This window comes from Nicotiana tabacum, chromosome 5 (assembly GCF_000715075.1).
Source record: "Nicotiana tabacum cultivar K326 chromosome 5, ASM71507v2, whole genome shotgun sequence".
Classification (NCBI taxonomy): domain Eukaryota; kingdom Viridiplantae; phylum Streptophyta; class Magnoliopsida; order Solanales; family Solanaceae; genus Nicotiana; species Nicotiana tabacum.
Window position 1 is genome coordinate 39,612,607 of NC_134084.1, and position 15,596 is coordinate 39,628,202.

The 15,596-nt window shown below is 38.2% G+C and overlaps 3 protein-coding genes across 7 annotated transcripts in view; all 3 read right to left on the reverse strand.

Annotated features, from left to right (window-relative positions):
* Positions 1 to 1,026: 1,026 nt before the first annotated feature.
* Positions 1,027 to 1,449, reverse strand: LOC107799771 (uncharacterized). Its single transcript, XM_016622918.2, has one exon. It carries the CDS (start codon positions 1,447 to 1,449, stop codon positions 1,027 to 1,029), a length of 423 nt encoding a protein of 140 aa, XP_016478404.2.
* Positions 1,450 to 1,563: 114 nt separating this feature from the next.
* LOC142180758 (uncharacterized) lies at positions 1,564 to 3,963 on the reverse strand. Its single transcript, XM_075252825.1, has 4 exons — positions 3,413 to 3,963; positions 3,194 to 3,355; positions 2,708 to 2,883; positions 1,564 to 2,129 (listed from the first exon to the last, which is right to left on the reverse strand). The coding sequence occupies exons 1-4, from the start codon at positions 3,961 to 3,963 to the stop codon at positions 1,564 to 1,566; spliced, it is 1,455 nt and encodes a 484-aa protein (XP_075108926.1).
* A 994-nt stretch (positions 3,964 to 4,957) lies between these two features.
* Positions 4,958 to 15,596, reverse strand: part of LOC107800424 (uncharacterized) — a 49,328-nt gene continuing 38,689 nt past the window's right edge. For all 5 annotated transcript variants that reach the window (XR_012709470.1, XR_012709472.1, XM_075253493.1 and 2 more), the window contains one exon: positions 4,958 to 5,201. Coding sequence is in view for 3 of the 5 variants with exons in the window: in XM_075253493.1 (XP_075109594.1) it covers positions 5,055 to 5,201 (147 nt within the window). In the remaining 2 variants the exon portion in view is untranslated. The remainder of the gene's footprint in view (positions 5,202 to 15,596) is intronic.

Below are 15,596 nucleotides of genomic sequence, written 5' to 3' on the forward strand. Positions count from 1 at the left end.
CTAGCTAGCAATACACGTAAATCTAAAGATGCCCAGTGCAACAAGATCTTACTAGCGAGCACTTGAGTTAAAACCTTCTCCGTTATCCTGGTATGACTGGTTGTGCTATATGTTGAGTTACTATTAAACTATTGATACATTTTCTGTTTATACCACACGGTAAAAGCTCTCTAAACAGTAAAACATAAACAACAAACAAATGCTTCTTCAAGTATTTCAGTTGCACCCTATGATCAGTTCGAAACATTAAACGAAAAATAAATTTATTCTATGATCGCAAGTGGTAAACTTACCTGCTAAAAAAGGATAATGCTAACTAAAAAATAGAAATAGATACAAAAGAATTAGTCTATAATTCCCAATGAAGAAAATTAAAAAAGAAGCAAATCTGATGTATGTGGATGGTTTCTTTACTAATTTACATTCACAAGAATTATTCGAATTTCTTCACAGGTTGAACAATATATCAAAAAACTTAAAATTATAATAAAACAAACAGTTTTGAAAATACCTCAACAGCAATGCTGGAGACAATGTTCTGATTCTCTGAATTACAGAATTGCAGAAGCATGGGGATCTTGGGCCATTCAGAAAATCTATTTATGTAAAGCTTTTCGAATGATTTCGTTATAAACTATATTGTACGTCGAATGATCATCGTTGCTATCTGTTGTTGGTGGTCGAATTAATAATTAATAACAAAGTGGGAACTTTTTGCTCTTGATAAGGCCACATAGAGTTGACCATGTGAGAAAATAGGTTCACGTAAATAAATTCCAACAAAGTCCAATGTTTGACCTTGAGCTTTATTTTTTATCATAACAAAACATAATCGCAATGGGAATTGTGTTCTCTTGAAAGGAACGGGCAATTTTCATCAGAAGATGATAACAATGGTATTCTTGGAATAAATACATGTGCATTCTTAAAATCTCCACTTACAATTTTGGCACTTATAATATGCTTTTGAAGGTCACAACATATAAGTCTTGTGCCATTGCATAAACCTTGGGATGAATTTAAGTTTCATAACAGAATAACAGGACAATGCTTTATTAATGTCAATTTATGGGGAGGTAAACCAGCGGAATGTAATGTATGCAAAAAATCTTCATATTGACTCTGATCATTCGCTTCAATAGTTTCATCAAATGCAATATATGTTCTAGCATCTCCAGGAAAGTGAGCTATGAGCAACTCATTCATTTCATCAACAAAGTCACTTTTTGTCATCAGAATTACGCGTGAAGTCATAGAAAACATATCAGAACATGTATGTAAATCTGGAAAAGTTGCTCTAAACAAAAGATCTAATGATTCCTTTTCAGAAATGAAAGGAATAACAAAATAATCAGGAATTTCTATTTTATCATAGTTATCTGTTTTTTCTTCTCCATTTCCTATTCTCAGCAAATATTCACAAAAAGAAGGATCTGTTTTAGCTCGCATATTTTCTGATAATCGCAGTTTCTCAAGTTGATTTCAAATTTCAGAATACAATAAGCTTTCTTAAATAAAATCTTCTTTTTTCCGTTCCGAACAACCGAGATGGTTTGTCTAAAGTCACCACCGAAAACAACTACTTTTCCCCCCAAATAGAGCTTTTGTATCCATCAGATCCTTCAAGAGAACATCAAAAGCTTCTATCACTTTCTTTTTTGCCATAGATACTTCATCCCATACAATGAGTTTGGCATAATGTATTAAAGCTGCTAATGAAATTTGTTTACTAATATTACAAGAGTATTGTTCATCAATTTCAGTAGGGAATTTAAAACGGGAGTGAGCAGTTCGTCCTCCTGGGAGGATCGAAGCCGCAACCCCTGAAGTTGTTATTGCTAAAGTGACAAAGCCTTTTGATCGTACAACAGCCAACAAAGCACGGTATAAAAAAGTTTTTCCAGTTTCACCAGGTCCGTCAATAAAAAAGGCACCTGATTGGTTAGAAAATATCATGTTAAGAATTTTATCATATGTTTTCCGTTGTTCAGTGTTCAACTTTGCCTCTAGTAACAAATCCTCTTCTCTAACAGTAATATTTCTTTCGAAATGACAATCTTTGGCTTCTCTAACAGCTGGTGATAGTGTAATTCTTTCCGGCACAAAATTATATTCGTTAATATCATGCCCTATCAAATGCAAAATGTCATTAATATGATTTAAAGTCATGTAACGAATATCTTTCGCATTTGTGTTCGGTAGAATCTTAAAATCTTCTGACATTGAATCTTCAAATTATTTCCAAAGCTCTGCTGGATTGATAGGATTACAATACACCAATAATGTTGCAAACAAGTGTCTTAAACTATATGACATTTGATAACTTACAGCTTCAAACATGTATTCGACTAAACTGTTATCACAGTGCAATAATCCTTTTTTTTCTGCAGACTCTCTAAATGTACTACAAGATATTCCATCAACTGTTAGTAAATCTTGATATGATTTGGGTCCTCTAACATTCATCAACAGTAATCTCAGGTAATATCTTTCTCCTTCTATTGGATGACATGTCACAACACGTCCAATAACCTTGCCTTTTATGCGACGTGTCCACATTTTATATGTTGTTGACCATACAAAGTATTTGGAAAATTCTTTATACAATAACGAAAGTTGCATAGTATCTTTATTTGGCGGTTCATAACAAAGAATTCAGTTAACATTGTTTTTCTAATCATCGGATTTCTTATAATTCTATCTATACTTTCAGAACTTTTAACGGAAACAAATTGTTGTCCTTCTAAATGTAACTGAAGGTGATACACAGCTGGAGTCATTTCACTAATTGGGAAACTAAATAAACGCCAAGCAGCTTCCGGAGGTGAAACCCATCTAGCCGATTGATATTCTTTTATTTCATTTATGTTTGTATTTGTATCACTGTTGTGTATATGAAAAGCAATTTTATCATGTCCTTTACAAATATATTTGTAAATATATTTAACTACTTTGATATCAGAACAAAACTTCTACATTCATATGGCAGTTATACTTGCATAATAAAAAAGGATTATATGAAACAACCCACGAATTGTCTAAAAATTGAGTTCTTATTTTTACAGTTTCTCCAGTTTTTCTCCTTCTATATATTGGATAAGAATTTTTTCCTTGTGACATTTTATCAGCAAAATCTCTTGGATATTTGAATTTGCAATTACCCTTTTTCGTGCAAATATTTGTCGGATTTAACCTTCCACAAGGACCGTGCATTATATGTTGAGTAACAAGTGAATACAAATAACGATCTTTAATAGCATCAGACAATTCCGCACAAACAAATTTATCATAAGATTCAGGAGTCAATAATTTTTCTTCATCAACAAGTATTATAAGAAAATGAGCATGTGGAAGACTGCGTTTTTGGAATTCAATAGAGTACATAAATCATGCAACTTTTCCAAAGATTTGCCTTTTCAATATATCTTTTATTAGTTCTTCTATTTTTGCTCTGAATACTCTACTAACTAAATCAGGTCTATTTTGTACCTCATCACTTGATCGTAGATGTTCTTTTATTTCCGGCCAAGATGTATTACATGTCATTGTTATAAACAAATCAGGTTTTCTAAAACACTGCATCAATGCGATAACATCCATATATCGTCGATGCATATCCCTTGGTCCACCTATAAATGTAACAGGGAGGAATGTTTTCTTTCCGATTTTAGAGGCTTCTCTTTCACCATATCTCAAAATGTCAAGAATTCCTTGCAGCACTTCAATTCTAAATAAATCCTGATTAAATGTGAAAAAATCTAATCTTTGTGTTTCAAGCTTTATATATACGTCTACTATAAATTGTTGAAATATTCTTCCACAATGTACTACTTTGTTTGTTTCATTATCTCTTATTTGAAATTCGTAACAATAATACTCTCGACAGGATACTGTATCTCTTTTTCGTTTTCCTTTTTGTAGCGATTCTGCTTCCATGTCGAGAAATCCGTCAACTGAATACATATTTTCTATGTTGAGCAGTTGCTCATGTTCACAGTGAGCTCTATTCCTATTCATGTGAGTAATTTTTTTATTCTACAATGCCATCCATTTTCACCGTACGAAAACAATAAGGGATACTGCAAAAGATCATAACAGCCGTAGTAATATTTACTAATTGAGCTCTATTACTATGGGTATAAATTCGTATATGTGGTGCAGAAATAGTATTTCCAAAATTTTCTTCCCATATTGCTACAATCTCTGATGCACTAGGTAAGTTATATGTTCGTTGGTCTAAGGCTGAGTCACATCTAAGTGCAATATAGAAATCTTCTAACTTCGGAACATTTAAGAGAGATCGTAGGAAAACAGTATATGGATTGATTTTTAATATGCCCATCAACTTTTGCACTATCGATTTGTTAACTCTTGTTGAGCAAGCCATTCTGTTGGCTAGTTCGTTATCACGATCATAAAAGTATAATTATAAATTTTTTGGTTTTTTGTTAGAAGGAACCAAATCATCTATGAAATGATACATCTGTCCCTGGACTCTAACTGTGTAAATACCACAATTTCTTTTCGCCAACTCTTTATCGTACTTTACACCAAGTGAAGTAAATGAAAACATATTATTGTACGTTCTAATGTAAGTTCGAAAATGTTCGGATTCTTTCGTATTTTCAAAATATAGCTTTGATAATTCATTTGGCATTTTATGTGCGGTTAGCCTTACTGAACCGCTGCCACAATAAAATGTTGGAGGTTCGTATTCGAACCTTTTTGCAGCACAATATTGGCAGTTTGAAACTTTTTTCAGAGAAACATACGCATGTCGTTGCTCCCTAGTGGCAAGACAGAATTTTAACATTTTATTAATGTCACGATCCTAAACCCGGACCCGGTCGTGATGGCGCCTCTCGTGAAGACAAGGCCAGCCAATTAGTCTCAATTCAATATTTAAAATAGTTAAACATCTATAAACAGTCTAAGCATGAGTAAATAAGCCAAAGACTAAGCAAAAGATTTTATAATGTGCGGAATATAGCCCAAACACAGCCCGACATCGGGGTGTCACAAGTCACGAGCATCTACTAAGGTCTAAAATACAACTAAGTTCTGAAATAGGCTAAATACATTCCAAGGACATCAAGAGGGAGAAAAGCAGTGTTGTGAACGCCGGCAACTACCTTGCTAAACTCCAATGACTCTGCCTCCGATAAGCCAATACCCGCTATCGGGTTCAGAAATACTTGAATCTGCACACAAGGTGCAGGGAGTAAAGTGAGTACTCCAACTCAGTGAGCAACAATCATAACTAAAGTCTGAATGGTAAGAAATCACGAAAAGTGCATCAACATGCTGTATAGAAGCAGTTCAAAAACTAGTAAGAAAGCAATGAAGCTGTAAAATCTCTTTAAAATATCTTAGCTCAGTTTAAACTTCTTTGAAAATGACTTTTTCAACAGTTGCGCAAATGAATGCAAAATAATTAGTGCAGATAAGCACAGAAATCCGCCCCTCGGGCACAAATACACAATTAAACGGGTACATGATAGGCAAATAAGAAAGATAAGCACATAAGATTCGCCCCTCGGGCACAATGTCAACAAATCCGCCCCTCGGGCAATATCTCAGAACAATACCAGCCCCTTGGGCAATCACATTGAACAAAACCAGCCCCTCGAGCTATATCTCACATCACAATGGGTAGCCGCGCTCACTGGGGGTGTGCAGACTCCTGGAGGGGCCCCTCATGGCAATATCAAGCCATCTCGTGGCATCATCTCTAGGCTCTCGGCCTCATATTAACAAGCCACCTCGTGGCGTACATATCTCAGGCTTTCAGTCTCATAATTAAAGTCTGTGTATCACCGTTGCGGCATGCAGCCCGACCCAAAAGATATCCTTACAACACAGGCCCTCGGCCTTACTCATTCAAAAATCACATAAGCCACTCGGGCAACAGTAAAACATGATGCTCAGCCCAAAATATTATTTGAAATATCATTTCAAGTGTTAAAGCAAAATAAAATGGCTGAGTTTTGAAAATAGTGGAAAATAACATGAATGAGTTTAAACATAAAATCAAAACAGTGAGGAAACATCAACAAAAATCCCCGAAGGGTTCAAATAGTTGGCATGAAGCCCAAATATGGCATTCGGCCCAAATAATGATGATAACAAATAGATTTCAGTCAAATACGCGGTAAGATCATCAATCGGGACGGACCAAGTCACAATCCCCAATAGTGAACGACCCCACGCTCGTCGTCAAGCATGTGTCTCACTTCAATATAGCACTACGATGTGCAATCTGGAGTTTCAAACCCTCAGAACATCATTTACAATCATTACGCACCTCGATCAGGTCCGAACCCAAGCCTACGATGCCTTGCCCGCACGAATCGACCTCCAAATGCTCCAAATCTAGCCACAATCAGTACATAACAATTAAAATATGCTAAGGGAACAAAGCCCACTCGAAAATATCCAACTTACATCAAAAATCTCGAAATTGCTCAAACCCGACCCCCCAAGCCCACGTCTCAGAATCCGATAAAAGTCACATCAATAAAATCCTCATCCTCTCACGAGTCTATACATACCAAGAACGTCAAAATCGGACCTCAAATGGCCCCTCAAATCCCAATTTCTAAGTCTCCAACTACAAGCCCTAATTCCCCAATTTTAGGCTTTAATTTCCACATATTTCATGATTAAACAAGTAGGAATCAACGTAGGATCGAGTATAGAGTTCAAAAATTTTACTTCCAAGTGTTACCCGTCGATTCCGTCTTTAATCCTCCAAAAATCGCTCAACAATGGAGAAAATAGACCAAAGCTCGCGAAACTCATTTTTAAACATTCTGCCCCATGTAAAATTTCCTTCTTCGCGAACGCGGTCAAAGGCTCGCATTCGCGAAGCACAAAATAACCTTGACCATAATTTCCTCTTCGCAATCGCGACCTGCCCATCGCGAATGTGATGCTTCCTCAGACTAAACTTTCGTGATCGCGTTATACCACTCGCGAACGCGATGAATAAAATGCCTCAAGCCCAGCTGATCAAATTACTCTACGCGAACGCAGCAAGGACCTCGTGAACGCGATGCACAAGACTCTAGCCCTTCGCGAACGTGAAGCCTTCATCGCAAACGTGAAGGCTAATTTCTCAGCCTCACTATCTAACCCTTCGTGAATGCGAGGACCTACTCGCGAACGCGAAGGTCAAATTTCCTGAAATCCTTTAGGAGTTTTCTGCAACTTTTAAAAACATGAAATGGCCCGATTGACCATCCCAAACTCACTCGAGGCCCTCGGGACCTCAACCAAACATGCCAACACATCCCCTAACATCATTGAAACTTGTTCCAGCCTTCGGAACACTCAAAACAACATTAAAACACCAAATTTGCATCGAATTCAAGCCTAAGAATTCCAAAATCTTCCGAATTACGATTGATCAAAAACCCGACCAAACCATGTCCGAGTGACCTGAAATTTTGCACACACATCACAAATGACACAACGAAGCTACTGCAACTTCCGGAATTCCATTCCAACCCCTATATCAAAATCTCACCTATCAACCGGAAAATGCCAAAATCTCAATTTTGCCAATTCAAGCCTAAACCTTCCACGAACTTCCAAAATGCATTCTGATCACGCTCCTAAGTCCAAAATCACCTAATGAAGCTAACCTGTTCATAAAAATTCCGATATGAGATCATATACCAACAAGTCAAACCTTTCAAATTTTAAGCTTTAAAGTGAGAACTGTTCTTCCAAATTCGTTCCGATTACCCTGAAAACCAAAACCAACGATTTACATAAGTCATAATCTTTCACGCAGGGCAAGTCATGCCCGAGAACTGACGAGAAAGGTGCAAAAGCTCAAAATGACCATTCGGGTCGTTATATTCTCCCCCACTTAAACATACGTTCATCCTCGAACGTGCCCAGAGTTGTTCCAAAAGCCAACCAATCGCTTAATAATCTTACCATGCATATTCCCGGGGGTGATCCCACCCTATCTCATATAGGTACAATAACACATTGTAACTGAAATTTTACAATCCAATCTAGCCCATAAACCATAAAACCACATTTTCCACTTCTAATAACATTAATATGATCAGAATCTCACATTTATACTTTGAATAAGTCTGAAAAACCATATCTGCTATCTCAGGTGCAATCACATGATATACTACATAACTCAAACACTTGTAGTGATAACTTCTATCACAGCAGCTGGACACAACCCCCGAATACCGATAGAAAAACTCTTATCAACTAAAGTCTCATCCCAACACTTTCATATACTGCCAATGATAAATGAAACACGCAATAAACCATAACCCTTTCTCAGATCAACCATTCATGAAGCCACTTCTCATTGGTAAAGACCGTAGCAAATTTCTGAGGCGAACCTCGATATTATCCTTCCAACATGCTGAAATTGAATCCGTTCGTATTCATTAATGATCCCAACGATCTCATCTAATCCAACACACTACTCTGGTGACATGACACATCAACACAGGCCTAAACCACAACTTGCGCAATACGTGAACCCATAAGCAACAGTCCGAACATACTCAAATCATGAAAATGACTCAAATGAAAGAGTTGTACCTCAAGATCACCAGTACCACCACAACACAAGGCTGAGAACCCGTCTTTCATCATAGGAACAGAACACACGAATCTAACCCGCAAGGTCATTGTAAGCACGTGATTTTTGACCCTCCCCGAGGATTTTCACATTTTTTAGCATGAATATGTGAAATTGGGTCTAATATAGCTATTTTAACTATTATTTCGTTGCAAAAAGAAAAATTTCAAAAAATATATATATAAATTTTAGTTTATGTATCTCTCATAAACTTGAAAAATACAAAAATTGCACTTTATTTTTGTACTTTATATAATTTCGAAAATTACAAAAAATATAATTCTATTAATGTTTTGTAGTCATTTTAATTTTGAAAAAATACAAAAATGTTACTTTATATTTTATCTTTATATTAAAAACGAAAATTAAAAAATAAAATAAAAATAGTTTTATTAATATTTTGTAGCTATTTTAAATCTTGAAAAATATTTAAAAAAAGATATAGTTTTGTTTAAATACTAGTCTTATTTTTGGTAGTTATTTTGCTTACATAGGACTAGTTAAGCAACGTGTTCCTATTTCTCGGGTCCGGGCAAAAGAATATTATTCGGGTTCAAACTACCCGGTTTTAGGCCTAATTTTCGGACCTAGCCCATAATAATCCGAGTCCACCACACATGAGGGGACACGCGTGGGGAACAGGGACGGAATCCCGTACACGGGGAACCCCACCACGCGTGGGAACATAAGTCTCGAACCCCACCACGCGTGGGGCTCATTTTTCTGGTCAAACCCATGCTAAATACACGAACAAAAACATGTTGAAGGGAGGAGATTTTCAAAAAAAAAAAAAGGAAAAAGACTGTGCGTCGTCTTCTTCCTCTCCATCGACGAAAACCAGAGAAAAACCCTACCCAAACCCCACGCCCAAACACGTCCAAACACCATCCGCAACCACCACCACCACCCTCGTCGCAACTCTCCAGCGACCATCACCAAACACCATCACCAAACACCATCACCCGGACACCACCACCCAAACACCACCCCGAGCACCCTTCAACCACCATCTCCTTACGTCCCGTCCAGCTAACCCCTCTACGTCTCACCACCTTCGTCAACAACCAAACAGGCCCATCGACCACTGTCCAAAAGAACGCCGAAAAACGCGACCATTCCTCCTCCTCCGAGCTCCGTCAAACCAGTCCGGCGATCCTCCATTAAACCCGACATCCGCTGCTCATCGTCTTCCTCCTCTTCATGAAGAAAACCTAGGAAAAACCCTAGCGACCATAACCCAAAACCATCAGCTCCCTCATCGTCGTCACTATCCCGTCGTTACTGTCCCCAACCCACTGTCCAAACGCCATAACCATCGACAAAAACCACCTGCCGAGCCAAAAATCCAGCAACCCTCGTCGTCACCCCCCCTCGTCGGAACGTAGGCAGCTGTTGCTGTGTTCTTCTACTCCGTCACTGTCCCTCGACCCCTTCTGCTTCATCTTTTCGCACCGAGCTGCTGGGTCGAGAAAGGTCAGTAGCAGCGAACATGGCAGGTTGTTAGCACTTGTGGGTCCGAGCTTTCTATTTCCATCGAAGTCGGCTTTGGTTCGTCGAGGTCCGGTACGTCGAGGTGTTTGTCCGAGGTTCCATCGTTGTTCAGTGAGATCCGGCTTGAGTTCCGTCGGGGGCGCTATTTGTCGTTCTAGGTTTGTCGAGGTTCAAAGGTTAGTGTTCTTCGTCCTTTGTTTCATTTCGTTCGATTCGCATATTATGGTTTAAGATGAATGTCAACAATGCAATTTTCGTCGTTTTTTGTTAAAAATGTTCATCTTATGATTAGTTACTGCATATGCTTAAAGTAAATGTGAGAACATATTGTGAACTTAAGTTTTTTTGTACGAGAATGTCTACTTCTATGCATATATTTGTGTTTATTAAGGGAATAATTTGACATCCGGTGATTTGTTGCGAACATATGTGCTCGCATATATTATATATTCTCGTTGTAATGGGTATGTGAACGTCTGAATGAAAAAAAACCATGACTACTAGCGTTTAAACCTTATTTCTCATTTGTTAGTAATGGAAGTTGGGTTTAATAACAATAACAATACGTTAGCAAAGTTAGGAATAATAGGAACCCTATTAAAATTCTTAGAATTCGGGACAGGCCGCTTAGCGAATTTCACGGCCTTTCCCAAAATAACAATACGCTAGTTGCTTTAAGCGCGTATTTAATAATGTTACCTTCTTAACTCGGGTGCCCATTTATGTGACCCAAATTCAAGTCTCAACGGAGTCGAAATGTGTTTCTAATCACGGGTACATTGATTGTGACGTGGTCTGAGACGCATTTCCATAACGTTGTAAATTCTTTTAAAAAATAATAATAATAAAATGAGGCAAGCCTCGCCAAATAAAAGGGACAAATTGCGGGGCCCTCACAAAATATATGTATTAAATACTTAGATTCCGGGACGGGCCGTTTAGCAAATTTCACGGCCCTACCCCAAAATAATAATGCGCTAGTTGCTTTAGGCGCGACTTTAATAATGATATCTCCCTAAATTCGGGTGCACATTTATGTGGCCCAAATCCAAATCTCAACTGAGTCGAAATATGTCAATAACCACGGGTGCATTGATGTAACGTGGTTCGAGATATGTTTTCACGACGTTGCAAGTCCTATAAAAATAACATTGAATGATAAAAGCGGTTAAAAGATAAAATTGGCACATAAGTTCACATTTGTATAAAATCAGATAATCAAGCCGAATATAACAGTTGAGCGACCGTGCTAGAACCACGGAACTCGGGAATGCCTAACACCTTCTCCCGAGTTAACAAAATTCCTTATCCGGATTTCTGGTACGCAGACTGTAATATGGAATCATTCTTTTCCTCGATTCGGGATTAAAATTGGTGACTTGGGACACCCTAAATCTCCCAAGTGGCGACTCTGAAATAATTAAACCAATCCCGTTTCGATTGTCCTTTAATTGGAAAAAACTCCCTTGCACCCCATCGAGTGCGGAAAAAGGAGGTGTGACAGCTCTGGCGACTCTGCTGGGGATCTCTTTTATCCAGAACCAGTGGTTCAGGGTTAAGAATTCGAGCTTAGAATAATTGTTATTATTTGGCTTTATTTATTATCTGATTTTATTATATGTTTGGGCTCAATGTGCTAAGTGATGCTTTTACCGCTTTAATATTATTTGAACTATATATAAATTGTGCCGAAACCTTTCTCTTCTTACCTCCGGGGATGTGCTTACTGGTTGAGACTCCCTATTCTGTTAGTGTCATACCCTAAATAAAAGAGGCTCGGAAAGTTTCTAAGTCGGCTGGCCTTTTGGTTCCCGGAAAGGAGCTCCTTCCTCAGCTCGAGTTGTCCGCTCGGGTACACTGTCTAGAACACCGACCCAGGTTTTGAACATAGAATAACGTGACTTCATGCCGGATCCCTAGTAGGAACGTTTATTTGCATCATATGCATTTGACTTAGGGGACTCAACACAGGGGTTGGGTCCTTCTAGGACAAGCAACCTGAAAATAATAGACCATCCTGAGGCATCCTATTTGTTTTCCGTGCATTTATTTTGTCTCGCTGACCGGTGTTTGAATATTATGAATATTGTGAAATTGAAAAAAAAAAAGAAATAGCGGTTAGGGAATTGATTGTTTATTTTTGAAAAAACCTAATACACAAATACTGTCAAAACTCTGCCGAAATTTTGAGAAAATCAAAAAGTGTCTTATTAGTTTGTTTTATTAAAAGCAAGGGAAAAATAGAAAAAAAGAGTAGTGGCTTTGTCTTGTTTTTCAAAAAAAAAAACAAATTAGAAAAAAATAGTTTGTCTTGCCATAAAAATGAAAATAAAAAAAAAGTCTTGTTTTGAAATGGGTTTTTATTTATTTATTTGTTTATGAAAATGCCAAAATAAAAATAAAAAATAAATAAAATAGTTTGTTTTTTAAAAAAATAGTTTGTTATTAGTTGCAAATATATATATATATATATATATATAAATCCAAAGGTTTTTCATTATTTCCTAAAATGTATATATATTTTTATTTGTTGCAAAAATGTTTGTCTTGCAAAGTCTAGAAAAGTTCTTTTAGACTCCCAGTTTTCGAAACAAAAATCCAAAAATATTTTCCGTTATTGACTTCTTTAGAAAGTTTTTTTTTAATTATTAAAAAAAAACATATATATATATAATATAATAAAAAGAATCCGAAAATATTTTCCCTCTTCTTTAAATATTGAAAAGAAAATTCAAAATTCAAAAATATTTTTTTAGAAGCATTTCTTTTATTAAAAGTAGAATTCCAAAAATATTTTCTTTTTAGAATAAGAGAAAAAAAACAAATGAAAATTCAAAAATATATCTTAGAAGTCTTTCTTTTAAAAAGAAAATCAATACTTCCTTTCTTCTTTTAAAGTAGTTCTTTCACAAAGATAATAATAATTAAAAAAAAAAGTTAGTTCATCTACTTATCCTTGATTGCCCGAACTACGCGGGTTTGATTCTCACCGGATGTGAGATACGTAGGCAACCCTCATCGGGTCCAACCCCACCTTTTGCTAAAAAAGCCAAAAATAAATAAATAACAAAAAGTATATGTCAAATTTTAATTTTGGTGATGTTGTTTTGTCATAAATAGCCGAATGTTCCCGAATTGGACGCCGGAAGGCTGACTTTGCATAAACAGCCACCTTTGGGTCATTTTTTAAGACTTGGTCCAGTCGACCCACATAGCCTTAAAAATCTTCGTCCCCGAGGCATTGAAAGGCCGTGTTTGCAATGTTGAATTTTCTATTTTTGAAAAATGATAAAAGAGTCATAAACAAGTCCGGGTGATGCCGCTTATGTCAAAAATGGCCAAATGTTCCCGAAAGGAACTCCGGAAGGGTGCCTTGGTACAGACGGCCACCTCGTTTTTTTTCCTCACACAACCTTAAAAATCTTCGTTCATGAAGTGCTGAGAGGTCGTGTTCAGAAATCCTTTTGAGAAAAATCGCATATATTTTTGTTTTTTATCAGAATAAGTGTCGTTTGTTAAAATCTTATTAATAAATGTGCAGAATGAGCACGACTCCAAATGAACCCTTTTCAATCATGAATAAAATCCCCCTCCAATTGCGGCTCTGGTGGAATGATTTAGGCAAAGAAGGGCATGACGAAATCAAGAAGTATCTGAAAGGCCTCACGAGTTTGTTGGATATCAGGCCACGAGGAGATATCATAAGGGCACTAGTCCCCCACTGGGATCCTGCGCACAATGTCTTCCATTTCTCGGATTTTGAACTTACCCCAACTTTAGAAGAAATAGCAGGGTATATCGGCAGCGCTGAGACTCCTTTGAGGCACAAATATCTGATTGCTCCAAGAGCTGTAGCAATACACCGGTTTCTGGACTCCTTAAAGATAGTCAGAACAATTCATAACCATGACTTGGCAAAAGGTTTTTGCAGCATGAGTTTCATATATCAAAGATATGGTCACATAGGAGGATTCGACAAGCCAGAAAACCAGTTGTGCAGCAAAAGTAATCGTCAAAAGTGGGAAGAACATAGGCGGATTGCTTTCATGATAACTTTCTTAGGACTACTAGTATTCCCAAGAAAAGACGGGAATATTGACATAAAGATAGCAGGGGTCGTCAGTACGTTGCTCACACAGAGAGATAGTACGTTGGCGCCCATGATAGTATCTGATATGTTCCGGGCTCTCACGTCTTGCAAAGCCGGAGGAAGCTTTTTCGAGGGTTGCAATTTGTTGTTGCAAATGTGGATGACCGAACACCTATGTCACCGAGCCCAGTTTCTGAGCCATGGATCCGCTGAAAAGACCTGCATAGAGGAGTTCTATACCAGAGTTAATGAGACCTACCTACCGGGAAGGAGTCACAGCATGGACCTCATATTTCCATACCCTCAACGCCAGTCAAATACAGTGGGCGCTAGGATGGTTACCGATCGATGAAGTCATATACATGCCAGCAGCCAGGCCCCATTTTCTCTTAATGGGACTTAAGAGCATTCAACCATACGCGCCGCATCGGGTTTTAAGGCAACTTGGGAGGTGTCAGATAGTGCCGAAAGACGAGGATCTAAGCACCCAGGTGATTGAGATCAGTCCCGACGGCCAGTTTCCTGAAGCAAGGGTTCGCCAAATTTGGAGCCAATGTCAATACTTAGAAGCAAATACTTGTGTAATGAATCGGGCAAAAGGGGAAGTTTCGCCCGGGTATCAGGCCTGGTACAAAGGGGAGACATCATCTGGAAGGCCGACCAAAAGACCTCACCTGCAAGAATTTGCCAAATCTTCACAAGAGCAGTGGGGCTGGTTGGCCAAAGAGCGGGAATATCTTGCCGAAACAGGCAAACTGAAGCAACAAGTTCAGGATATGAGGTTTGAATGCCAATTACAGTCTGCTGCCCACAAGGGAGAAAAGAACAGATTAATCAGAGAAGGCGAGATCCTCAAAGCTCAGATCCGGAGGATGAAAAAGGAGGCTGATAACCAGCTGAGAAGCCGGGCGGATAAAAGATTGATAGCAGGGTTAAAGGATCAGGTTGCGGAATGCCAGGAAGATTTGGAAAGAGCCAAGGCTGGCACAGCAAGATTGCGGACCAAGTGGGCAAAGGGTACAATGGCCCGGAGGCAGCGCCTGCAACAAGTCATAAGGGATTATGAACTGAGCATCGGGACATTAAGGGAAACGAATGCCTCTCTTCAAGAGAGGATCTTCAAGCAAACACGAGATGCCCAAGCCGACAGAAGGCGATGTTACGATGCAATGACCAGAATGGAAAGACAAATGGAGATGTTCCGGGATCAGCTTGCCAACAATGCGCAAACACTAGGATTGAAGAACCGACAGATAAGGCAGTTGTTCGCAGAAAGGGACAACATTCGAGGAAGGATCGACGAGATTGGGCATTACATCTACATGAGATGCCTGGCATGCGAGCAAATGCCTCGGAAGACCCTCCTTGTTTCCATCATGGGTTGCGTCCACC